Below are 26,083 nucleotides of genomic sequence, written 5' to 3'. Positions count from 1 at the left end.
CCTGTGGATCTAAAGCCTCTCTGAGCGTAGATCTGCCTGGCAGTCAAGGATCATGGAACAGAAAAAGTTACATGTTTATGATCTAACTACTCAGGACTCGTTTATTTAGGATCCTGAGAAGTCCAATACTTCAGAGAAACTGGAAGTGGTAACACCTGAGGGGTGTGGAGGTTTGAGAAAGAAAAGATGACTATTTGGTACCAGCCAACAGTACCTCATGGTTCTTTGTTGTTGTTGTTGAGTGCCATCGAGTTGGTTTCGACCCATAACAATCTTATATAGAGTTTCTGAGGAAAAGCTGGTGAGCTTGAACTGCTCATCTTGCAGTTCAAACCGACTCTGAAGTCTAGTGCATTAACCTACAGTGCCACAAAATTGCTCTTTAGCAACTCTTATTATACTGTGCTTAAGTGGCATTTACCATTTACACATATGTTGGAAATCTACGTTCTGAAGGCATCCACTCAACAGAAGATGGCATCAACAAACAGCTAAACAACAAAGAGTGAGTGGCAGCTGCAATGGAGGACCCCAAATTACGTGAAATTGTGAAACAGTGTGTCCTTAAACATCATTAATAGCTGTTACAAGAACTATAGAACTGTAATTATTGAATATATTTGTTTAAACTCTTTGAAAAAGGTTAAAGATTCATCCTTAATACCCAGGTGATTAATACATAACATGATCCTTTAAAGGATTATTTTCTAAGCAAGATTTAAGAAAGTAACCTAGTTTGTACTGTAGATAATATTCTCAAGATTTCTAACACTGTGCTGATTAGGTATAGAAACATTTTCTAGTTATTACATATAGGATGAGTTGCTATTTTCCTGATGCCCATTCTGATTTAACTATTTTTCATGTTAAATATCTACTGTGACCAAATGTATTCAATTTAACCATTATTCTGTAAAACGGAGTCCTGGTGTGGCGCTGTGGAATGAAGCACTGAACCTTTAGGATGGTTTGGACCACAAGCTTGGTGGTTCAAACTCACCAGCTGGCTCCTTGAAAACCCTATACAGGGTCACTATTGAGTCAGAACTGACTCACTGGTACTTAACAACAACATTCTGTGAAATATACATAAACTGTTTCTAGCCAAAAAAAAAAAAAAATCTGTTTATCCCCCCTTTTAACATAAATTTTATTAATAGCTGACCATCTCCTGTAAGACAAAGATCAAACTCTTTAGTGTAGCAAACAGAGCCTTTTAAAAAGATTTGGTCTCAATGTTTTTGTTTTTTTTAAGGAGAAGTTACACGGTTTAATGTATTTTCCAGAAGCCCATGTGAGATTTATCTTCACTTATTCGAATAACTAGTGTCTGGCACCTAGATTCTGATTAGTTGGTCTGGTCTGTCCATTTTAATTCTACCTGGGCCACCCACTAACCTTGTGATCATGATGGAACAAATCCTCTGATGTCTTAGTGGGTCTTGAAGTGCAAAATGATACATAATGCAAAGTAAAACTCAAATGACTCTGTAAGGACTGCTTAGAATTCTTGCAATAGAACCCATTATCACCCTTGGAGAGCATAAAACAAAATGTAATATTAAATAGGGGTTTTATTTCTTTTCTGTTTTACTTTTTATTGTGAATTGAATGTCTCGATGAATTTTTAACCTCTCTTGCATTTCTCATCTTTCTCCTTTACCATCACCAATTGTTTTAACCATCCAGAACTCCACAAAAGTCACTAAGGGCACCATACTTCTGTGTTCTACTTAGGTTAAGATTTACAGCCTCGGAAACCCTGTTCAGGGTTGCTATGAGTTGGAACCTACTCAACAACAATTAACAGCCACATTTGAAAAAAAAAATTAATAAAAAATTTCAAATAAACTATAAAAATTAAATTTCACACTATATATAATGAACACTACCTATTATAATTTTATAAATATAAACTACCACGATTTCTATATTAAACTATTTCCAAAATAGGGGATGCAATTGTTAAATGCTTGGTTGCAATTTTTATTATCTGGGTTCGAATTCCTAGCTATCACTTACTAACTATAGAGGAGCTCTGGTAGCGTAGTGGTTACGAATTGGGCTGCGAACCTTAAGGTCAGCGGTTCGAAACTACCAGCTGCTCCGCGGGAGAAAGATGAGGCTTTCTACTCCTGTAAAGATTTACACCCTCGGAAACCCTATACAGGGTTGCTATGGGTCGGAACCGACTCGATGGCACATAACAACAACAACAACAACTTACTAACTATATCACACTGGGCAAGACATTCAATCTATGCTTCATTTCTGTATGTGTAAGATAGGGATAATAATAGCTCTTACCCTACGGAGGCGTTATGAGAATTAATATATATATATATAAACATGTTGTTATTGTTAAGTGTCGTTGAGTCGGTTCTGACCCATAGCGATCCTGAATAGGGATTTACAAGGAGTGGCTGGTGAGTTTGAACCACCAACCTGGCAGTTCAAGCCAACTATGCAGTCCAGCGTATTAACCCACAGTGTCACACCAGGATTCCATATATATTTTGTTGTTGTTAAGTGCCAAGTCGGCTCTGACTCATAGCGACCCTGTACAAATATAGTGTTTCCTAGTAGCAGCTGGTGAGCTTCAACCACCGACCTTGTGGTCCAGTGAATTATTTAACAGCACCACATCAAGATTCCATATGTTTGTGTGTATATATTTATACACATATGGTGGCACAGTGGTTACGAATCGGACTGCGAACTTCAAGGTCAGCAGTTTGAAACTACCAGCTGTTCTGCAGAAGAAAGAAAGAAAGAGATGGCTTTCTGCTCCCGTAAAGATTTACAGCCTCGGAAACCCTGTACAGGGTCACTATGAGTGGGAACCAACTTGATGGCACATCACCACCACCACCATACATTCATATATATTGTTTGAGCCCTGGTGTGGCGCTGCGGGTTAATGTGGCTGAACTGTAAGGTCGGTGGTTAAAGCTCAACAGCCACTACTAGGAAACCCTATACTATGTTGCTATGAGTAGGAGGTGATTTGACGACACTTAGAAACAACAATATATTGTTCTAGGTGCCACTGAGTTGGTCCCCGAGGCTATAAATATTTCCAGGAGCAGAAAGCCATCTCTTTTCCAAGAGCAGCTGGTGAGTTAGAAGTATATATGTATTGTATGGAGCCACTGTGCTCTGTTTGTGTGTGTTGTTGTTGCTAAGTGCGGTTGAGTCAGTTCCAACTCATAGCAACCCTGTATAGGGTTTCCAAGGGTATGTGTGTATATATACATACACACACATATGTTGTTGTAAGGTGCTGTAAAATTGGTTCCTATTCATAGCAATCTTGTATAGGGTTCCTGAGGAGCGGCTACTGAGTTTGAAAATCCGATCTTGTGGCTCAAACAAACACTGATGTCAAGGGCTTATCCTATGGCACCACATCAGGTCTCCATATATACTATACATATGTTGTTGTTAGGTGCCATCCAGTAAGTTCTGAATTGTAACGACCCTATGCACAACAGAATGAAAAACAACAAGGCCCTTCACCATTCTCACAATTGTTCTAACACTTGAGCCCATTGATAACACTGTGCCAATCTATCCAGTTGGGGATCTTCCTCTTTTTTGAGGTCTGTCCACTTTACCAAGCATGACGTCCTTCACAAGGACTGGTCCCTCCGGATGTCTTGAAGTATGAGAGACTAAGTCTCATCAACCTGATTCTGAGGAGCTTTCTGGCTACACTTCTTCCAATACAGATTTGTTTTTCTGGGAGTCCACAGTACTTTCAACATTCTTCTAGAACACTGTAACTCAAATGCATCAATTCTTCTATGGCATTCCTTATTCACTGTCCAAATTTTACGTGCATATGAGGCTACTGCGGATCTCTGCACATTTTATTGTAATATTTGGCCTTATTTTCTCAAGCTGATCTTTGAAATTTTCTGTTCAGCTCTAGGACCTACTCATTTCTTCCATTTCCTTTAGCATCTCCACACTGGAGAGCAAGTTTCAGTGTCTCTTCTGACACTCATTTTGACCTCTTCCTTCTTTCTTGTCTTCTCAATGACTTTTGCTTTCTACCTGTATGATATTCTTGATGTCATCCCACAACTCTTCTGTTCTTCTGCCTTTAGTGTTTAATGTATCAAATTTGTTCTTCAGATGATCTCTAAACTCAGGTAGGATACATTCAAGGTCATATTTTGATCTCATGGACTTGTTTTCATTTTCTTCAGCTTCAGTTTGAATATGTATATGAGCAATTGATGGTCTGTTCCACAATCTGCTTTTGGTCTTGTTCTGACTGATGATATGGAGCTTTTGCATCATCTCTTTCTGCAGATGTAGTCAATTTGAATTCTATGTGTTCTATCTAGCGAGGTCCATATGTACAGTTGTCTCTTATGCTGTCTAAAGAAGCAAAATCATTGATTTTGGAGAAATCTATCATGCGATCTCCAACATCATTTCTATCACCAAGGCCATATTTTCCAACAACTGATGATTCTTCTTTACTCCCAACATTTGCATTCCAATCACCAGTAATGACCAATACATCCTGATTGCATGTTTGATGGATTTCAAATTGAAGAAGTTGGCAGAATTCTTCTATTTCATCCTCACTGGCTTTAGTGGTTGGTGCGTAAATATGATTAATAGTGGTATTAACTGGTCTTCCCTGCAGGAGCACGAATATTATCCTATCACAGACAGTGTTATACTTTATGACGGATCTGGATATGCTCTTTGTGATGATAAATGCAACACCATTACTTTTAAATTTGTAAACAAAATGTGCAAAGATCTGGAATCAGAAAATCAAAAAGAAGAACATGCTCAGCATTTCTCAAGCTGGGGAAACTGAAGACAAAATTCAAGTCTCGACTTTCATTATTGAAAGATTCTCTGGGCAAATTACTAAATGATGCAGAAAGCATCAAGAGAAGACGGAAGGAATACACAGTCTCTGTACCAAAAGGATACGGTTAATGCTCAACCGTTTCAAGAGGTAGCATAAGATCAAGAGCCAATGAGACTGAAGGAAGAAGTCCAAAGTACACTGAAGGAATTGGCAAAGAACAAGGCATCAGGAACTGATGGAATAAAAATCGAAATCTTTCAAGAAAGTGAGGCGGCACTGGAGGCACTCACTCATCTATGCCAAGAAATTTGGAAGACAACTATCTGGCCGACTGATTGGAAGAGATCCATATTTGTGCCCATTCCAAAGAGAGGTTACCCAACAGAATGCAGAAATCCTTGGACAATCTCTTTGATATCCCATGCGAGTAAAATTTTACTAAAGGTAATACAGGAACGGCTGAAAGCATACATTGACAGAGAATTAGTTTCCAGAGGTTCAGCTGGATTCAGAAGAGGCTGTGGAACGAGAGATATTATTGCTGATGTCCGATGGATCTTGGCTGAAAGCAGAGATTATCAGAAAGATGTTTACCTGTGCTTTATATACTATGCAAAGGCTTTCTATTGTGTGGATCATGACAAGCTATGGACAACACTGCAAAGTATGAGTATTCCGGAACACTTAACTGTAGTCATGAGGAATCTGTACATGAACTAAGAGGCAGTTGTTCAAATAGAACATGGGAACACTGAATGGTTTAAAATTAAGAAAGGTGTGCGACAAGGTTGTATTTTTTCACTATTCTTATTCAACCCGTATGCTGAGCAAATAATATGAGAAGCTGGGTTCTATGAAGAAAAACGTGGCATCAGTATTGGAGAAAGACTCATTACCAACCAGTGATATGCAGATGATACAACCTTGCTTGCTCAAAGTGAAGAGGACTTAAAACATTTACTGAAGAAGATCAAAGAGCACAGCCTTCAGTATGGATTACATCTCAAAGTCAAGAACACAAAAATCCTCACCTCCTCACCACTGGACCAATAAACAACATTCTTATCAACAGAGAAAAGATTGAAGTTGTCAAGGACTTCATTCTTCTTGGATCAACTATCAACACTCATGGAAGCAATAGTCAGGAAATCAAACTTTATTGCATTAGGCAAATGTGCTGCACAAGACCTTTTTAAAGCACTGAACAGCAAAGATGTCAGCTTGAAGACTGAGGTGTGGCTTACCCAAAGCATGGTGTTTTCAATAACCTCATATGGATGCGAAAGCTGGACAGTGAATAAGGAAGATTGTAGAATAATTGATGCTTTTGAGTTATGGTGCTGGAGGAGAATACTGAACGTGCCATGGGCTGCCAAAAGAACCAACAGATCCAACAGATCCAACTTGAAAGAAGTGTAGCCAAAGTGCTCCTTAGAGGCCAGGATGTCCAAACTTCATCTCTCATACTTCGGACATATTGTCAGGAGGGACCAGTCACTGGAAAAGTATATCATGTTTGGTAAGGTGGAGGGTCAGAGAAAAAGAGGAAGACCCCCAACAAGATGGACTGGCCAAGTGGCAGTATCAATGGACTCAGGTGTGGCAACAATAGTGAGGTTGGCCTAGAATCAGGCAGTGTTTCATTCTGTTGTGCCTAAGGTCGCTAGGGGTTGGTGCCGACTTGATAACACCTAACAACAACATCTAAGTTGCCTGTCCCTATCTACCCTATATACAGAGGGGATAGGATTGATACTTGATGTGATGACTCACTCCTTCCCTCTCTGCTGGTACTTTGAGCTAGTAACTCCATGAGTATAGGTCAAATTCATCAAATTGTAGCAATTTACTGTTTCCTTTATCAAAAGTTGTTTTCTTCTTTGTCTTCCTCTAGTTGAGTTCTGATTATCAAGCCACTGAGGCTAGGTCAAATGGGTACTATCTGCAAGTTTGGGTGTTCTTGTGCGTCTCCCCTCACTTTATATCAGCTGGATGCTTCACTCTCAGCTCTAGCTCTCTGTGGCTATATGCATATACTTTTTTGAGCACATGTTGAAGGTCGCTCCAGGCGTGCCTGTTTGTCTACTACCTCCCTTCTTTGACAAGCAATTCCCCTCAAATTTGAGTTCTAAAACTTTTCTTAACTACTGCAAGCAGTTAAGTCATAGCTCTTTATGATCTCCTACAACATTCTGTTCTTATCTGTATTTTAGCACAAGTCATACAGTATTATGAATTTGTTTATATATTTGCCTCTTCCACTATATAATTAAGTTTGTTTTTTTATAATGTTATATTGTAAATTAGGTGGTAGTTTACACAGGATAACATTAGTTTTACATTCATCCTATCGTATATTGTTTCATTGCCATGGTTACAATTCCCTCCATGCATCATCAACCAACCAAATGCAAGCCTGCTCCCTGGTCATCAGCACACAGCCCCTCTCCCTCTCTGGGTCTAGAGTCCCCAGCCTATACGCCATCTCTCCACGTCATCGTCTCTGCCTCCATTTCTGGCGTCACCGTTTCTCTGGGTAGGGTCCCACACTCCGCTCTTCTCCCTTGATGGTCCCAGGGCCCTCTGCTCCTGGACTGTAAAGTCAATCGCTCCCCACCTTTTGCTATAAAACGTCTACCTTTACATTTCCAACCCTCACAGTAAGCCTTGATAGCAATTATTTACTGTGGTACCACAAGAGACCTATCTTCACATCTCCTTTGATCACCCCCGCCAAGAGAGACTGTGGATACTACTCAGTGGAGATTCTACCTTCCTCCACGCCCTCTGGATATATAGGCTCCCTTGTAAGCCAGTTGCTTTTTGCCTTTGTAGCCCCCTGCCCCCCTTTTGGGTATCCAATGTCCAAGTTGCCCATCCCTGTCTACTCTGTGTACGGGGGATGTGGGGGTGGGAATGATCCTTGCTGTAAAGATTTGTTCCCTCTTTTGAGCTACTACATCCATAGGTGTAAGTCACATTCATCAAACTTGTATCAGATTACTCCTTTTCTCCTCTTCTTTCTTCTTCTAGTTGAGCTCTGATCATCCAGTCATTGAAGCTAGGTCAAGTGGGTATTTATCTGCAAGTGTGGCTGTTCTTGTGCATATGCCCTCTCTTCTTATCAGCTGGACGCTTCACTCTCCACTCTAGTCCTCTGTGGCTATGTCACTGACTCTGGGCCCAAGAGTCCCCAAGTCTTGCCACATTGATGGCCAACCAGGTCTAGATAATGAAGTTTTAAGAACAAAGACTTTCTTTTTAATACTCAGCACTCAAAACATTTGTCAGCATGTCCATAAATACTGAATGAACCATTACAATTAAAAATAGCTTTGTTAACAGTTAAGAAACCTTATATACCAAGTAACCTAAAGCAAGAAATTTCCATTAAAACTCCATACCTTTTCCTAGTGGAATAACTGCCAAAGGACTGCTGGTGTGGTGCTGTAGGATCATCAATGGACTGCAAACCACAAGGTCAGCAGTTCAAACCCACCAGCTGCTCCTCAGAAGCCCTATACAGGGTCACTATGAGTCGGAACTGACTCAATGGGACTTAATAACAACAACATTTGCTTTTGTTAAGTACTCTCTAGTTGGTTCTGACTCATAGCAACAATATGCAAAACAAAATGAAACACTGCTCTGTCCTGCGTAATCATTGTTACATTTGAATCCATTGTTACTGCCTGTGTCACTTCATCTAACTGGGGTCTTCTTTCTTTTGCTAATCATCTACAAGCATGTTGCCCTCCTGAGATTGATGTCTCCTCAGAACATGTCCAAAGAATAAATGTCTACTAAGTCTCCCCAACCAGGCTTCTGAGGAAAACTCTGGTTGTACTTCTTCTAAGACAGATTTATTATTTTGGCAGACCATTTATTTTTTGGCATTACCATATCAATATTCTTCACCAACATCGTAATTCAAATGTATTGATGATTCTTCTCCAGTCTTCCTTATTCACTACCGAACTTTCACATTTATATGAGGTTATAGAAAATACCATGGCATGGGTCAGGCACACGTTAGCACTCAAACCCATAGTTCTGCTCTTTAAGACTTTTAAGAGATCATTTGCAGCAGACTGTTTAATTTCCTGAGTGTTGCTTCAATGACTGTTATTGTGAATCCCAACAAAATGAAGTCTTTTACAACTTCTATCTTTTCTCCAGTATCATGATGTTATTTATTCCTCCAGCTGTGAGATACAATTCATATTGAATACTGCAGTCTTTATTTTCATCAGTATGTATTTCAAGTCTTCTTTGCTTCCAAGAAGTAAGGTTGTACCATCTGCATGCTGCAAGTTGTTAAAGAGTCTTTCTTCAATCCTGACATAATGTTCTTTTTCATATTATCTAGCTTCTTGTATTATTTACTCAGCATACAGACTGAAAAAGTATGGAGAAAAGCCACAACTCTGGCACACCCCTTCCCTGATTTTAAACCGTTCAGGTATTCCCTTGTTCTGTTTTAAGGACTGCCTCTTAGAATACATGCAAGTTCGTCATGAGCACAATTAAGTGTTCTGGAATACCCATTCTTCACAATGTTATCCATAGTTTGTTATGGTCCACATAGTTGAATGCTTTCACATAGTTAATAAAGAGTAAGTAAATATATTTCTGGTATCATCTGTTTTCAGCCATGACCCATCTGACATCAGCAATGATATCCCTCACTCCACATTTTCTTCTGCATCCAGCTTGAGTTTCTTGCAGTTTCCTATCGAAGTACTGCAACCATTTCTTAAATATAAACAAAATTTTACATGTATGCGATATTAATACTGTTTGATGATTCTCTCATTCCGTTGGGTCACTTTTGTTTGGAATGGACACAAAATATTAGACAACTAGCATTAGACAAAAGCAGTATAAAAACTTATGTTAGAGAATTAACAAGAAACTGTTAGTTATCCATCTGGGCATTATCACGGAAAGATGAGCAGATAAATTACTCTTTTTCATATATTGTAATACGACATTATTCTTCCAGCTTCTTCCTCTTAAGATCACATGATTCCAAAATGACTACTTACAGCATGGTTACTCAAATCTCTTGTATACTTATTCAGGCTACAGTCTGTAACGACTTTTCTAATGGCCCGTTTCCTCTGGGCTCCCCGTATGTCAATTATTCATTTCAGGTATTTAACATTTTAAATATACTTATCACTATTACTACTCTTTTATCTTATAGTCCAGTAGCTATTATGAATTTTCCTAATCCTAAGGAACGAAAATCTCTTTTCAAGGAATTTGCTTAACAATCTATTCCATTTTAATGCCTAGCTTTTATTTTTCTGATGAAGCACATTTCAGTAGAAGTCAACTCCGTAAGTCAATGTCCTATACTTTCTTTCTGTCTCAGTAGAAGCATGGTTCTCATCTGAAATACCTGTATAATCTCTGCCTAAACAATGCCATAAAGTAGAACATGTTGTTGCTGTTCTTACATATACATATATGTTTTCTTTTTGAGTAAATGAAGAGTCTTCAAAAATTTCATGGAAAATGAGTACTATGAAAAACTATGCATAAATTTAAAAAATTTAAACATTTTATACCAAAATCATAAACTCATGAGGCATTAAGAATAACACATCTATTTGAAAAGAGTCCTATCAAAGCAACATGAATTCTGCTAAAATTGAAGCAAGAACAAACATCAAAATTATAGTAATGGAAGAAGGGTGAAATCACTGGTGCTTTATAAAAAGTTTATGGGAACAGTGTCTCAATCAATCAGCAGTTTGCAAATAAATAGGTAACTTGTTTAAGAAGGATGAGATGACGTTAAAGATGAAGGTCACAGTGCAAACCAACCACATCAATTTGAGGGGAAAAAAATTAATCTTATAGGTACTCTGGTAGCGTAGTGGTTATGAATTGGGCTGTGAACTGAAAGGTCAGCAGTTTGAAACTACTAGCTGCTCCATGGGAGAAAGATGAGGCTTTCTGCTCCCGTAAATATTTACATCCTCGGAAACCCTGTTCAGGGTCGCTATGGGTTGGAACCTATTGGATGGCACTTAACAACACCAACAACAAATAAAAAAAACCAACAATTATCATCAGAAAGAGTACCCAACATCAAAGACATCTCCATTGGTCCACCTTACACAATTCTGATGGAAAAACTAAAGTTGAATAAACTTTTGGCTCAATGAATGGTTCAATGTGTCAACTTGGCTACACTATGATTCTCAAAAGTTTAGTAGTTCTATGATGATCCCCCATGCACTGATATGATAAACCAAAATGAGGATTAAGAGTGAGACACACCTTTAATCACATCACAGCCCAGGTCTAAGTGAAGTTTCCCCTAGGGTGTGTCCAGCAACACCTTTTAACTTGCAGAAGATAAAAAGGAGAGAGCATAGGGACCTGTTATCATGAAGAAAACCGAGTCAGAAGTGGAGTGCATCCTTTGGACCTGGGTCCCTGCACTGAGGAACTTCTAAACTCAGGGGAAGATTGCTGTATGGAGATCTCTAAGGAATGCGGAGCCTACATATGCTTAAAAAAAAAAAAGGACCTTTCCCCCTTGTTGTTGTTGTCAGGTGCCATCGAGTCAGAACCGACTCATAGCGACCCCATGCACTTAAGAACAAAACAATGTCCGATCCTGGGCCAACCTCACTACCGCTGCCACACTTGACGCCATAAATGATGCCACCTGGCCGATCCATCTCGTTGGGGTCTTCCTCTTTTTCTCCAACCCTCCATCTTACCAAGCTTGATATCCTTCGCCAGTGACTGTTCTCTCCTGACAATATGTCCAAAGTATGAGAGACGAAGATTGGCCATCTTGGCCTCTAAGGAGCACTCTGGCTGCACTTCTTTCAAAACAGATCTACTGGTTCTTTTGGCAGCCTATGGCACTTTCAGTATTCTCCTCCAACACCATAATTCAAAGGTATCAATTCTTCTACGATCTTCCTTATTCACTGTCCTGCTTTCGCATCCATATGAGGTTATTGAAAATACCATGGCTTGGGTCAGGCGCACCTTAATCCTCAAGCTGATATCTTTGCTCTTAAACACTTTACAAAGTTCCTTTGCAGCAGATTTGCCTAATGCAATACGTCGTCTGATAGTTGCTACTGTGAGTGTGGATAGTTGATCCAAAAAGAATGAAGTCCTTGACAACTTAAATCTTTTCTCCATTGGTAAGAATGTTGTTTACTGGTCCATTGGTGAGGATTTTTGTTTTCTTGACACTGAGATGTAATCCATACTGAAGGCTGTGCTCTTTGATCTTCATCAGTAAATGTTTCAAGTCCTCTTCACTTTCATCAAGCAAGGTTGTATCATCTGCATATCACAGGTTGTTTATGAGTCTTCCTCCAATCCTGATGCCATGTTTTTCTTCATAAAATCCAACTTCTCGTATTATTTGCTCAGCATACAGGTTGAATAAGTATGGTGAAAGAATACAACCTTGTGGCACACCTTTCTTAATTTTAAACCATTGAGTGTTCCCATGCTCTGTTCGAACAACTGCTTATTGGTCCAACAGATTCCTCATGAGCACAATTAAGTGTTCCGGAGTACTCATATTTCTCAATGTTGTCCATAGCTTGTCATGATCCACACAATCGAAAGCCTTTGCGTAGTCAATAAAGCATAGGTATACATCTTTCTGATATTCTCTGCTTTCAGTCAAGATCCATCGGACATCAGCAATGATATCTCTCATTCCACGGCCTCTAGAAGTTCTCTGTCAATGCATGATTGTAGCCATTTCTGTATTACCTTTAGCAAAACTTTACTCGCTTGAGATATCAAAGAGATTGTCCAATGATTTCCGCATTCCGTTTGGTCACCTTCTTTGGAATGGGCACAAATATGGATCCCTTCCAATCAGTCGGCCAGATAGTTGTCTTCCAAATTTCTTTGACTTCTTCCTTCAGTATCATTGGCTCTTGATCATATGGTACCTCTTGAAATGGCTGAACATTAACCATTTCCTTTTGGTACAATGACTCTGTGTATTCCTTCCATCTTTTCTTGATGCATTCTGCATAATTCAACAATTTGCCCAGAGAATCTTTCAATAACAAAAGTCGAGGCTTGAATTTTTTCTTCAGTTCACCCAGCTTGAGAAATGCTGAGTGTGTTCTTCCTTTTTGGTTATCTGATTCATATCTTTGCATATTTTACTATAATGTTTGGCTTTATCTTCTCGAGATAATCTTTGAAATTTTCTGTTCAGCTCTTGAACCTCTTCATTTCTTCCATTTGCTTTAGCATCTCTATGCTGGAAAGCAAGTTTCAAAGTCTCTTCTGACATCCATTTTGACCCTTTCCTTCTTTCTTGTCTTCTTAATGACTTTTTGCTCTCTTCACGTATGATGTTCTTGATGTCATCCCACAACTCTTCTGGTCTTCGGTCTTTAGTGTTTAATGTATCAAATTTTTTCTTCAGATGATCTCTAAACTCAGGTGGGATAAATTCAAGGTCTTATTTTGGCTCTCGTGGACTTGTTTTCAATTTTCTTCAGTTTCAGTTTGAATATGCATATGAGTAACTGATGGTCTGTTCCACAGTCCACTCCTGGCCTTGTTTTCAATGATGATATAGAGCTTTTCCATCTTCTCTTTCCACAGATGTAGTCAATTTGATTTCTATGTTTTCCATCTGGCGAGGTCCATGTGTGTAGTCGTCTGTTATGCTGTCTAAAGAAGGTATTTGAAATAAACAAGTCATTGGTTTTGCAGAATTCTATCATGCGTTCTCCAGTATCATTTCTATTACCAAGGCCATATTTTCCAACTACTGGCCCTTCCTCTTTGCTCCCAACCTTTGCATTCCAATCACCAGTAATGAGCAATACATCTTGATTGCATGTTTCATTGATTTCAGATTGAAGAAGTTGGTAAAATTCTTCTATTTCATCCTCATTGGCTTTAGTGCTTGGTGCATAAATTTGAATAACAGTGGTATTAACTGCGCTTCCCTGTAGGCGCATGGATATTATCCTATCACTTCCAGCATTGTACCTCATGACTGATCTGGATTTGTTCTTTTTGACGATGAATGCAACACCATTCCTTTTAAATTTGTCATTCCCTGCATAGTAAACCATGTGGTTATCAGATTCAAAATGGCCAATACCAGTCCATTTCATCTCACTAATACCTAAGATCTCGATGTTTATGCGTTCCATTTCATTTTTGACAACTTCCAATTTTCCCAGATTCATACTTCGTACATTCCAAGTTCCGATTTTCAGTGGATGTTTAGAGCTGTTTCTCTTCATTTTGAGTTGTGGCCCATTAGCAAATGAAGGTTCTGTGGGCTTTTCTCCCACTAGTTTAACTCCATTCACGTCATCATAGTCAACTCTACTTTGAGGAGGCATCTCTTCCCCAGTCGCATTTTGAGTGCCTTCCAACCCGAGGGGCTCATTTTCTGGCACTGCATCTGACAGTGTTTCTCTGCTGCAAGGTTTTCAGTGACTAACAATTCGCAAGTAGTTCATTACTCTTCTTCCTAGTCTGTCTCTGTCTGGAAACTCATCTGAAACCTGTCCACGATGGGTGACTCTGCTGGTTATTTAAAATACCGGTGGCATAGCCCTCAGAATCACAGCAACTCAAGCCACCACAGCACAACAGACAGACAACTAGTGGCCGTTTGGTTTTATGTTGAAACTGTCACTTTAAATTTTGATATCAATCCTGATATAATCAAGATGTTCTCTCCCAAGTTGATGGCTCCAGGAATAGCTGAGCGTCTTGAATTAGAAAACAATGGATTTCTTGATTCTCCTACAAATTCCCCTAGCTGTAAGCCCTCTAATCCTCCAAATATTCCTTTATATGTGTTTCAGAGTTCTAGCACCATCCCCTGAGTCTGCTTGGCCTGGTATTCTGTTGTTATTGATGAAATGGAGCTCCTCACTGCACATCTACCTGATCCGCCATCTTGATTGTATCTTTCCCCCCAGAGACAGAAAAAGCGGGCACTCTGGATTTTAACATCTAGTATCCTAAACTATGAGAGAATAAATTTGTCTGTTAAAGTCATCCACTTGTGGTATTTGTTACAGCAGCATAACTAATAAAGGTGCCCAAACTGTTGTAAACAAATTAACTGCAGGCAAGAGCCGTTTTCAACTTAAATTTTAATCAATGGGCACCAAGATACAGAACATCCCAACAAACAGTGGTTAACAGGAGATATATTATGGCTTTACCAGGATGATTCCGAAGACAAAGCATAATCAAAGCAATGGCAAGCAAGTGGTGGAAGCGGTCTAATCAAAGCAAAAGTGGACTGCTAAAGAGCAAAGGTCACAACAACAGTTTTGGGGGATGCTCGAGGTATTTTGCTTGTTGACTTTCTTAGCCAAAGCTAACTTTCTTTTGCAGAAAAATGCCTAGGAAAGCTTCACTAGAGAGTAATTCATCACCACAATGCTACTTACTGCTTATTCCTCTCAACAAATAAAGACATTTCTGTGGAGAGTTTCAATGAGAAATCATTTGACATCACCTTACAGTCCCCATTTGGCTCCTTCTGACTTCTCTTTGTTTCCTGATCTTAAAGTATCTTTAAAGCACACACACTTTTCATACAAATGATTACACTGATTGAATTAGTTAAGTGCCCACCCAGTAACCTCAGTTTTTTAATGTCTTGAATTTGATGATTATGTTGAGAAATAAACTTTTTTTTATTGCTTAATTCCATTTTTCCATGAACTTTTTAAAGTTCCTTCCTATATGTAGGAGTAGAAATGTAATCATACATGGTAATTGTATATTTTTTGTGTGAAACTGGCACACTGTTTTCAAAAGTAGCTGTATCATCTCATATTCCACCAAAGTGTTTTAGGATTTTAATTTCTTCATTATGTTTACCCCACTAACACATGATATGTTGTATTGGTTTGTTTTTTTTTTTTTTTTTTTGTATAGTCATCTTTCAGTAGTTAAGATGTAGTCTACAAAAGATATTAAAAAAAATACTCATTTAATGAATGAATGAAAAGGGGTTACTTTGCATGCTTCAACAACCTATTATGGTTTTTATGCTACATTCTTATTGTTATATTGACAGAGCTCTGGTGGTGCAGTGGTTAAAGCACTCAGTTGCCAACCTAATATTTGGTGGTTTGAACTTACTCTCTACTTGGTGGGAGAAAGATGTGTCAGTCTGCCTTGGTAAAGATTTATAGCCTCGAAAACCTTATGAGGCAATTCTATTTTGTTCTACAGGGTCACTATGAGTTGAAAATGACAATGGGTCTGGCTTGGCGGTTGTCGATGATTTCTACTTCTCTGAAGAAGGTACAATGTCCTCATTATAATAACAAAGGTACTCCAAATGTGTAGCAACAAACCCATAAAAATAGTAATATTTACATTCTATTACATCAACATAAATAAGACTCTAAGGACTATCTTATAAATTACAGATATTCAAAACACTGATGACAGAAAACCTAATTAGGAGGAAAGTGTTCCTTATACCAAAATCTTGCTATAGGTAGAAACATTCTGGTAACAAAGACATTAAACCAGCAGGGTTGTTAGTTAGGTTGCAGAAATTTCAAAGCAGATGTTATTGAGAGATGAATTGGCTATATTATAAACATAACTTTAAAATTATACACAAAGTATTTAAATTATGGGCTTAAAAGTGAAATAACGACAATGCATAATTGGTTGTGGCCACTGAGTCCTGATGTGGCACTGGGGGCTAATGTGTTAGACTGCAAAGTTGTTTGAACTGCAAGGTCAGTGGTTCAAGCTCACCAGCCACTCCTTGGAAACCCTATACAGGGTCGCTATGTGTTGGAATCGACTCGATGGTACTTAACAACAACAACACTTACATGGAAGTGTAAATAGTAATTTCAATTCTTTTACAATTAGAGAATCTTAAACAATATAGTTAATCTATACTTGTGCAGTATTGTGGATAAGCACTGGACTTCTAACTGTAAAGTTAGCAGTTCAAATCCACCAGTTGCTCCTTGGAAATTCTACACAGTGTCACTACGAGTCAAAACCAACCCAATGACATTTAACATCATCAAGTAAGAATATAAGAATTTCTTTAAATAACAGAGAATTACAGCCTACAATCTACCATCATATACTGCACCATCCTTTCACTCCTTACAATAGTCTCTGTAAGACAAGTAGCTATTATCCCTATTTAGGAGTCCCCGTGTGGCGCTGTGGGCTAATGCATCACACTGAAAAGTTGTATGAACTGCAAAGTTGGTTGTAAAGCTCAACAGCTGCTCCTTGGAAACCCTACAGAGGGTCGCTATGGGCCGCAATCGACTCAATGGCATTTAATAGTAACAACAATTGATGAGAAATGAAGGAAGCAAATAACTTGTCCACACCTACAGCATGTTTATGTGACACAGTATATAGTGGATACTTGTATGGGCTCTGACATGTGTGGGCTCTGAAGTCACAACACCAGGGTTTGAATTCTAATTCCACTATAACTATTATTATTATTCCAGTCAAGTTACTAGACTTCTGAACTTCTCTGGCCTCAGTTTCTTTACCTGTAAAACTGCAATGTAACACTTACCTCAAAGGCTAGTGATAATTAAATGATTAATAAACATAAAGTACTTAGAAAAGTACCACACATACTCTAAATATTGCTAGTTGTTATTGTTTTATGTTGCTGTTATTCTACTTAGTACAGTCTCATGCATCTGATGTTTTATTCCTACCTCACTGGATGCTCTCAGTTTTCTTTGCTGACTTTTTATCTCCCTAACCTTTTAATGTTTCTCTGCTATTCATAGAGTTTTCAGTGACTAGCTATTCGGAAGTAGTTTGTCACTCTTTCTAGTCTATCTTTGTCTGGAAGCTCATCTGAAACCTGTCAACCATGGGTGACCCTGCTGGTTATTTAACATACCGGTGGCATAGCCCTCAGAATCATCGCAACTCAATCCACGACAGCACGAAAGACAGATGAGTGATGGCTGTTTGATATTAGAGGACTTTAAAGTATAATCCTTAACCTCCCTCTTATCTATGCCACATTCCATTTAATTAGTTTCAAGGTTTTACAAAACACCTATTAATTGTCATCTTCCAAATTTTACATCTCCCAAATTTACAACTCTAGCCTAAACCTCTCACCAGATTCATATTCACCGGCTCACTTGACATCTCTGCTTGGATGTCTAACGGGCAATACAAACTAAGTTTGAAAACAAGCTTTATAGTCTTCCTCATCTCAAAAAAACAGAAACATCATCCAACCAATTGTTCAGATAAAAAATCTTAGAATCTTTCTTGACTTCTGCTTTCTTGTGCACCCTACACACAATCACTCTATAGCTTTCTTGGCCATATCCTCTTAGCTAAATCTACAAAATATAGAAAATCCAACCTCCTCTTATCACCTCTTCTACTACCCACCCAGGTCCAAGCAACCATATCTTGCTTGTTATATTGCAACTGTCTCATAACTATTCCCCAACTCTTTCTCAAAAAAAACAAAAAACAAACAACAAAAAACAACCAGAGGGATCCTTCCTCAAGGTTAAGTGAGATAAAGTCACTCCTTTACCTAAATTTGTCCATTGGTTTATTTCACTAAGAATATTTCAGTCAGAATAAAAGCTGAGGCCCTTTCAATGGCTCACAAGCCTTATACATTGAGTTCCTGATACTTCTGTGAGGTCATCTTCTAACAGCCTCTTCCTTACTCCACCTGTTCCATTCACATTAGTCTATTTCAGCTTCCCTTAATATGCCAGGCATCCTTACAACCTTCTACATACTACTCTTTCTACCTGGAATACTTTTTCTCCAATATACACATGACTTGTTTCCTCACTTCATTGAGAACTCAGTTTAAATGCTGCTCCCCATCAGTGAAGCCTTCATTGATTCACCCTTTTTAAGTTTGCAGAGTTCGACACATCCACCCTATGCCCTTCTTATTCCCTCGGTCTACTTTATTTCTACCTAAATACAACTCTTATTACCACACATAATGATATACTGGATCTTACTGCTTATGCTATTTCTCTCAACTTTAAATATATTTTAAAGAAGTATACAACTGAGAATCATATTCTTCTTAAAATGGAAGCATACTACACATAACATTTACTAAGCTATAATTTTTTTCACTCATATTATGCTCATCACTCAAGGTCAGTAAATATGTCTCCTGAAAAAGTCAAATTATATTCTCCGTAAGACAGTTTTAAACATTTTTTCATTTAGGTTGTTTTTAGTTACCTTGCCGATTAACTTCATTTTGAAGAAGCTCTTCCATTGCCTCCTCCTCAGCAATATCTAAAGGTGTATCTCCTTCACTGTTAACAGCACCTACGTGTGCTCCCTGACCAATCAAAAACCTGTAAAAGGAAAAAAGTTAAGAATAGATAATATCATTGAAACAGTCAATGGGGAAAGTTCTTATGTAAGAGCAGCTATAAATATTAAGGACAGTATAAGTAATATTTAAAATTTTTAAATGCCATAGAGCATGATTTTTCTTTTTAAAATTTATCTTTTTGGCCCAGGATTGGGCAGTGTTTCATTCTGCTGTGCATAAGATCACTATGAATCAGTAGCGACTTGATGGCACCTAACAACAACAACAACAATTTTTCTATTAGGAAAAATTCGCCATTAGTGTGTCAGTGTATCACTTGTGTGTTGCTGTGGTGCTGGAAGCAAATCCCTCAGATTGAAAAGAACTCAAAATATGTCTAGGAAAGAGCTGCCTCCCCAAAGTAGAGGTGACTGTTGTGATGTGAATCAAGTAAAGCTTTTGGTATCTTCATTTGTTGATGGGGCACAACTCAAACTGAGGAGAAACACCTGTAAACACTCATTAATAATTGGAAGATGGGACGTATGAAGTATGAATCTAGGAAAATTAAAAGTTATTAAAAATGAAATAGAATGCATAAATATCAACATAACAGTCATTAGTGAGTTGAAATGGACTGGCATTGGCCATTTTGAATCCGACAATCATATGGTTTGCTATGCAAGGAATAACAAATTCAAGAGCAATGGTATAGCATTCATCATCAGAAAAAAAAATTTTTTTCAAGATCAATCTTGAAATATAATGCTGTCTGTGATAGGATAATACTCTTATGCCCACAAAAAATACCAGTTAATATCACTATTATTCAAATACACACCAATCACTAAAGTCAGCAATAATGAAACTGTTGAATTCTACCAACTTCTTCAGTCTGAAATTTATCAAACATGCAATCAAGATGTGTTGAAATTACTGGTGAATGGAATGCAAAGGTTGGGAACAAAATGGAAAGGTCAGTAGTTAGAAAATATGGTCTAGGTGATAGAAATTATGCTGGGAATTGCATCATGACCGAATTCTGTACCCTTTTCAAACAACAGAAAAATTAATTGTACATACAGACCTCACTAGAAAGAATGTATAGGAACCAGATTGATTACGGCTGTGGAAAGAAATGTTAGAAAAGCTCAGTACTATCAGCCAAAACAAGGCTAGGGGCAGACTGTGGAACAGACCATCAATTAATTGCTCATATACAAGTTCAGGTTGAAGCTGAGGAAAAGAAAAATAAATACAAGAGAGCAAAAACATAATCTTGAACACATCCCAACTAAATTTAGAGACCATCTCAAGAACAGATCTGATGCATTAGACACTAATGACTGAAGTCCTCAAAGAGCTGTGGGATGATATGAAGAATATCATACAGGAAGATATCAAAAGGTCATTAAAAAGACAAGACATGCAAAAGACAACAATGCATGTTGTTGTTGCTAAGTGCCGTCGAGTCGGTTCCAACCCATAGCAACCCTGTATAAGGTTTCCGAGGAGTTGCTGGTGAGCTTGAACTTCTGACCTTGCAGTTCAAATGGCTTTGCAGTCTGGTGCATTAACCCACAGCGCCACACCAGGACTCCAACAATGCATGACAGAAGATAATCTGAAACTTGCTGTCTACCATAGGGATGTTAAGACAAATGGCAGACATGAAGAAATAAAAGAGCTAAGCAGAAAATTTCAAAGGGCAGGTTGAGAAGACAAAGTCGAGTGTTATAATGAAATGTGCAAAAGACAGGGAGTTAGAAAACCAAAAGGGAAGAACATATATAGCATTTATCAAATAGAAAGAACTGAACAAAAAATTCAACCCTAGAACCTGCAATATTGAAGCACTCCAAGGGCAAAATACTGAATGATGCAGAAAACATCAAAAAGAGACGGAAGGTATACAGAGTCACTGTACCAAAAGGAAATGGTCAATGTTCAACCATTTCAAGAAACAGCATATGATCAAAAACAAATGGTGGAGAAAAGGAGCTTTCATAGCGTCAGAGTTTTGGATCTTGTATAAGGTGCCAGGTGCCAGTTTCCCATGCCCACCTGTGGAGATATCTTACTGTGCAGGTAAAATACGGTGATTTTTAAACCAATCAGGACATTCGAGTCCCTACGGGCTTCTCCACCTGGACTGGTATCAGAGGGTGGGGCCACAGCCAAAAGGATATGGTGACACAGCACTAAATAGCCACGGAGCTGCATGGGGAAAAAAGGTGTGACGGAATTTTCATATTTCACTTTCTATTTTTCACGTTTCTTTCCTCCTCTCCCCGGTAGCACCCTCATTGCTCAGCCTGGACACCATGAGGCAGGTGGGAGTGCACCCCCAAAAGGGTCCAGCATTGCGCTGACAGTTTTCCCATGGCACAGGGAGGAAGTTCCTGAAAGCCCCGTTGGTCCTGTAGGTTGCTTCTTATGATGTCTGACTCTGGGACCCAGCCCTAATGCTGACCTGGGTAGGACCTTTAACCCTGCTTGCATAGCAGAGGCTACTGGACAGTCAGCTATAGTTTTATTTTTGTTTTTAAGTGGTGGTTTTTGTCTCTGCTTTAATACTATTTCTGTTTTTGGTTCTTCTGGTTTCACTCTTTTCCTGGGGGTGGGAGCTTTCTCCCCCTACCTTACCCAAGAAGAGAAAGCAAGTGTGCTCATATAGCCAGGCTACATGCATACCCCGTAACATCCCCCGATTTGGACACGAGTCAATACCAGCTGCTAGGCATTACATGTGAAAAGAGAAGCTTATCTCCACATCACATACACCAGGACACACTCACTCAGTAAGCTTAACAACACAGCAACATACATTCATTTAAGCATTAATAATCCACCTAACTACTGAAAATGCCCAAGAAAAAAATCAACAAAAGATCTCAGCACATGTCCAAAACCAGAAAAGAGTAACTAAGACAACTGAACTAGAAGCAGACACATACATCCCAGTAGAAGAAGGGCAGGCTTTGATCTGCCTCAGAAGGAATTCAGAAGAATGATATACAAACAAATGTTAATGCTCCACAAGGGGTGGAGGAAAATAAGGAGGAAGTCAGAAAAGTGCTACAGGAGCAATCAAACAAGATAGCTATAGCATTGGAAACAACCCAAAACCTGCAAAAAGAGGTACAGATGGTTAATAACAAAATATCAGAAATGGACAATACATTGAAAGGGCAAAGGAGTAGATGGAAGCCAGAACCAGTGAGCTGGATGACAAATCTCTTAATACTGCTAAGATACACGAGCAAGCAGAAAAAAGGATAAAAAATTCTGAAGACAGTCAAAGATTCATGCTGGATAACATGAAGAGGAATAACTTAAGAAACAGTGGCATCCCAGAACAGAAAGAATCACAGACGTTGACAGAGGAGGAACTAGTGCAAGAAAGTTTCCCTAACATCTTGAAGGATGAGAAAATAAACATTCGCAAAGCTGAACGAACCCCAAGAAGGATAGATCCCAAAAGAAAATCAACAAGACATATCATAATCAAGCTCTCCAAAATCAAATACCAGGAGAGAATCCTAAAACCAGCCAGGAAAATGAGAAGTGTTACCTGCAAAAGCAAGCAAATCAGATTAAACACTGACTTTTCAGCAGAAACCATGCAGGCAAGAAGGCAATGAGAAGACATACATAAAACCCTAAAAGAAAAAAAAAACTGTCAACCAAGAATCGTCTCCGCAGCAAAACTGTCAATCAAATACGATGGTGCAAACAAAACATTCCAGGATAAACAGAAGCTAAGAGATTTTGTCAAAGCCAATCCAGAGCTTTAAAACATCCTAAAGGGAGTCCTTTGGAACCAGAGATTGACAGTCGTGGCAACACCAACCGGAACCCAGTCGACAGATAGCAGAGTTCAGAACAGAAGAAAATTACAACAACGAATTCAGAGGACCTCTGAGGCCAATCAAAGATCAAAATACTAAGAATGTCAAAGATGGGAAAAAATATAGGAACAGAGATCCAGGTGGTGAAGAGGTCAGACAGACTGCAGGATACAATGGTGGTGGTGGTTATGTGCCATGGATTCGGTTCCAACTCATAGCGACCCTGTACAGGGTTTCCGAGGCTGTAAATCTTTAATGGAGCAGAACACCTCATCTTTCTCCTGCAGAGCAGCTAGCAGTTTCGAACTGCTGACCTTTTGGTTCTCAGCCTAATTCGTAACCACTACGCTACCAGAGCTCCTTATTAGAGCACTTATACAATAGATGGTCTTAAATGCAGGGAAAACTAAATAGACTACATGGTAACTCCAAAGTAAATTAATACGTCACAACTTACCATGAAAATGAAGCTCCAAGCAGAACAAGGAAGCATTAAAACTAAGAAGAAACTTACACGAATTAGCACAAAACATGAACTCAACACAAGAAGGCATGCAGAACAAAGGAATGAACAGTATCACAAAAAAATTAACAAATGAGAGCAATTAATTCATACCTATTGACAATTACACTGAATGTCAATGGATTAAACACACCAATGAAGAGAAAGAAAGTGGCAGAGTGGGTAAGAAAACAAGACCCTTCAATATACTGCCTGCAAAAGATACATCTTACACACAAAGATAAAAACAGACTAAAAGTTAAAGGATGGAAAAAAATATACCAACCTAACTGCAAAAATAGAACAAACAAACAAAAAAACAAGCAGGAGTGGCAATACTAATCTCTGATAAAATACACTTTAAATCAAACACCAGCATAAGAGATAAAGAAGGACATTATCTCACGATTACAGGGTCAATTGAGAAAAATGACATAATCATACTTAACATCTATACTCCCAATAAAAGAGCACAAAGATATAGAAAGCAAACCCTACTATAAATGAAGAAAGAAATAGATAAATCTACAATTATAGTGGGAGATTTTAATGTGCTACTTTCGAAAGGGATAAAACAACCAGAACCTCGACAAAGTTACAGAGGAACTACACAGCACAATTAACCAATTTGACCTCATAGATGTGTACAGAGCATTCAACCCAACAACAGCACAATAAACATTCTTTTCCAGTGCACATGAATATTCCCCAGAATTGATCATATGCTAGGTTACAAAGCAAGTCTGCATAGATTTACAAACATCAAAATACTACAAAACATCTTTTCATACCACAATGCCATAAAACTAGAAATCAACAATAGGAAGACCAAAGAAATAAAGTTGAATACATGGAAACTGATTAACACCCTGCTGAAAGCGACTAGATAAACAAAAAATTAAACATGAATTCACAAAGTTCATAGAAACAAGCGAGAACAAAAACACAACATACCAAGATCTTTGAGAAACAGCAAAAGAGGTGCTGATAGGACAATTTATTGTGATAAATGCACACATCCAAAATGAAGAACAAACCAAAATTAACACATTAACACAGCATCTCCAACAATCAGAAAAAGACCAACAGAGGGAACCTACAGTCACCAAAAGAAAAGAAATTATAAAGCTAAGAGCAGAAATAAATGAGAAAGAAAACAGAAAAACTATAGAAAGAGTCAACAGGACTCGAATCTAGTTCTTGGAAAGGATTAATAAAATTGACAAACCATTAGCAAACTTAACAAAAAAAAAGACAGAGAAGACACAAATAACACACATTAAAAACCACATGTGCGATGTCACAAAGGAATCAAAGGAAATCAAAAGGATAATAACAATACTATGAAGAGTTGTACTCCAACAAATTTGACAACTTAGAGGAGATGGACACATTTTCAGAAAAACATGACCTACCTAAACTTACACACAGTGAAGTAGAAGACTTGAACAGACCCATAACAAAAGAAGAAACAGATCAGGTCATAAAAATACTCCCAACCAAAAGAAGTTCAGGTCCAGAAGGCTTCACGGGTTGAGTTCTTCCAAACATTTAGGGAAGACCTGTCACCAATTCTACTCAAATTATTCCAGAAGGTAGAGGAGGATGGAAAACTTCCTGACACACTTTATGAAGCAAGCATAACCCTCATACCAAAACCAGGGAAGGACATCACTAAGAAAGAAAATTATACACCAATATCTCTCATGAACTTAGATGCAAAAATTCTCAACAGAATCCAGCAGCACATTGAAAAAAAAGAATACATCATGACCAAGTGGGATTCATAGCAGGATATAAGGATGGTTCTAAATCAGAAACACTTACAATGTAATTCACCATATAAATAAGAAAAAAGAAAAGAACCATATGATCATATCAATTGATGCAGACAAGGCATTTGGCAAAAACCAACATCCTTTCCTAATAAAAACACTCAGCAAAGTAGGAACTGAAGGGAAATTCCTCAACACAATTGAGAGTATATATATACTAAACCAACAGCCTATATTACTCTCAAGGGAGAGAAACAGAAAGACTTCCCTGTGAACAGGAACCAGACAAGGATGCCCTTTGTCACCACTCCTATTCAAATTGTGCTGGAAGTCTTAGCCAGAGCTATACAGCAAGATAGGGAAATTGTTGTTGTTGTCAGGTGCCATCGAGTCAGAACCGACTCATAGCGACCCCATGTACAGCAGAACAAAACAATGTCCGATCCTAGGCCAACCTCACGACCACTGCCACACTTGACACCATCAGTGATGCCACCTGGCCAATCCATCTCGTTAAGGGTCTTCCTCTTTTTCTCTGACCCTCCACCTTTCAGCATGACATCCTTCTCCAGCAACTGTTCCCTCCGGACAATATGTCCAAAGTATGAGAGACGAAGCTTAGCCATCTTGCCCTCCAAGGAGCACTCTGGCTGCACTTCTTCCAAAACAGATCTATTGGTTCTTTTGGCAGTCCATGGTACTTTCAGTATTCTCCTCCAACACCACAACTCAAAGGCATCAATTCTTCTATGATCTTCCTTATTCACTGTCCAGCCTTCA

General features: G+C 38.6%; 1 protein-coding gene across 3 annotated transcripts in view; it reads right to left on the bottom strand.

Moving 5' to 3' along the window:
- Positions 1 to 26,083, bottom strand: part of PPP1R12A (protein phosphatase 1, regulatory subunit 12A) — a 253,983-nt gene that overhangs the window by 98,265 nt on the left and 129,635 nt on the right. For all 3 annotated transcript variants that reach the window (XM_006871837.1, XM_006871838.1, XM_006871839.1), the window contains exon 3: positions 19,097 to 19,215. In XM_006871837.1, coding sequence (XP_006871899.1) covers positions 19,097 to 19,215 — 119 coding nt within the window. The remainder of the gene's footprint in view (positions 1 to 19,096; positions 19,216 to 26,083) is intronic.

Source organism: Chrysochloris asiatica, unplaced genomic scaffold, assembly GCF_000296735.1.
Source record: "Chrysochloris asiatica unplaced genomic scaffold, ChrAsi1.0 scaffold00175, whole genome shotgun sequence".
In the NCBI taxonomy this organism is placed as follows: Eukaryota; Metazoa; Chordata; class Mammalia; order Afrosoricida; family Chrysochloridae; genus Chrysochloris; species Chrysochloris asiatica.
Note: the sequence above shows the minus strand (reverse complement) of the source record. Positions and strands in the feature narration are given on the sequence as shown.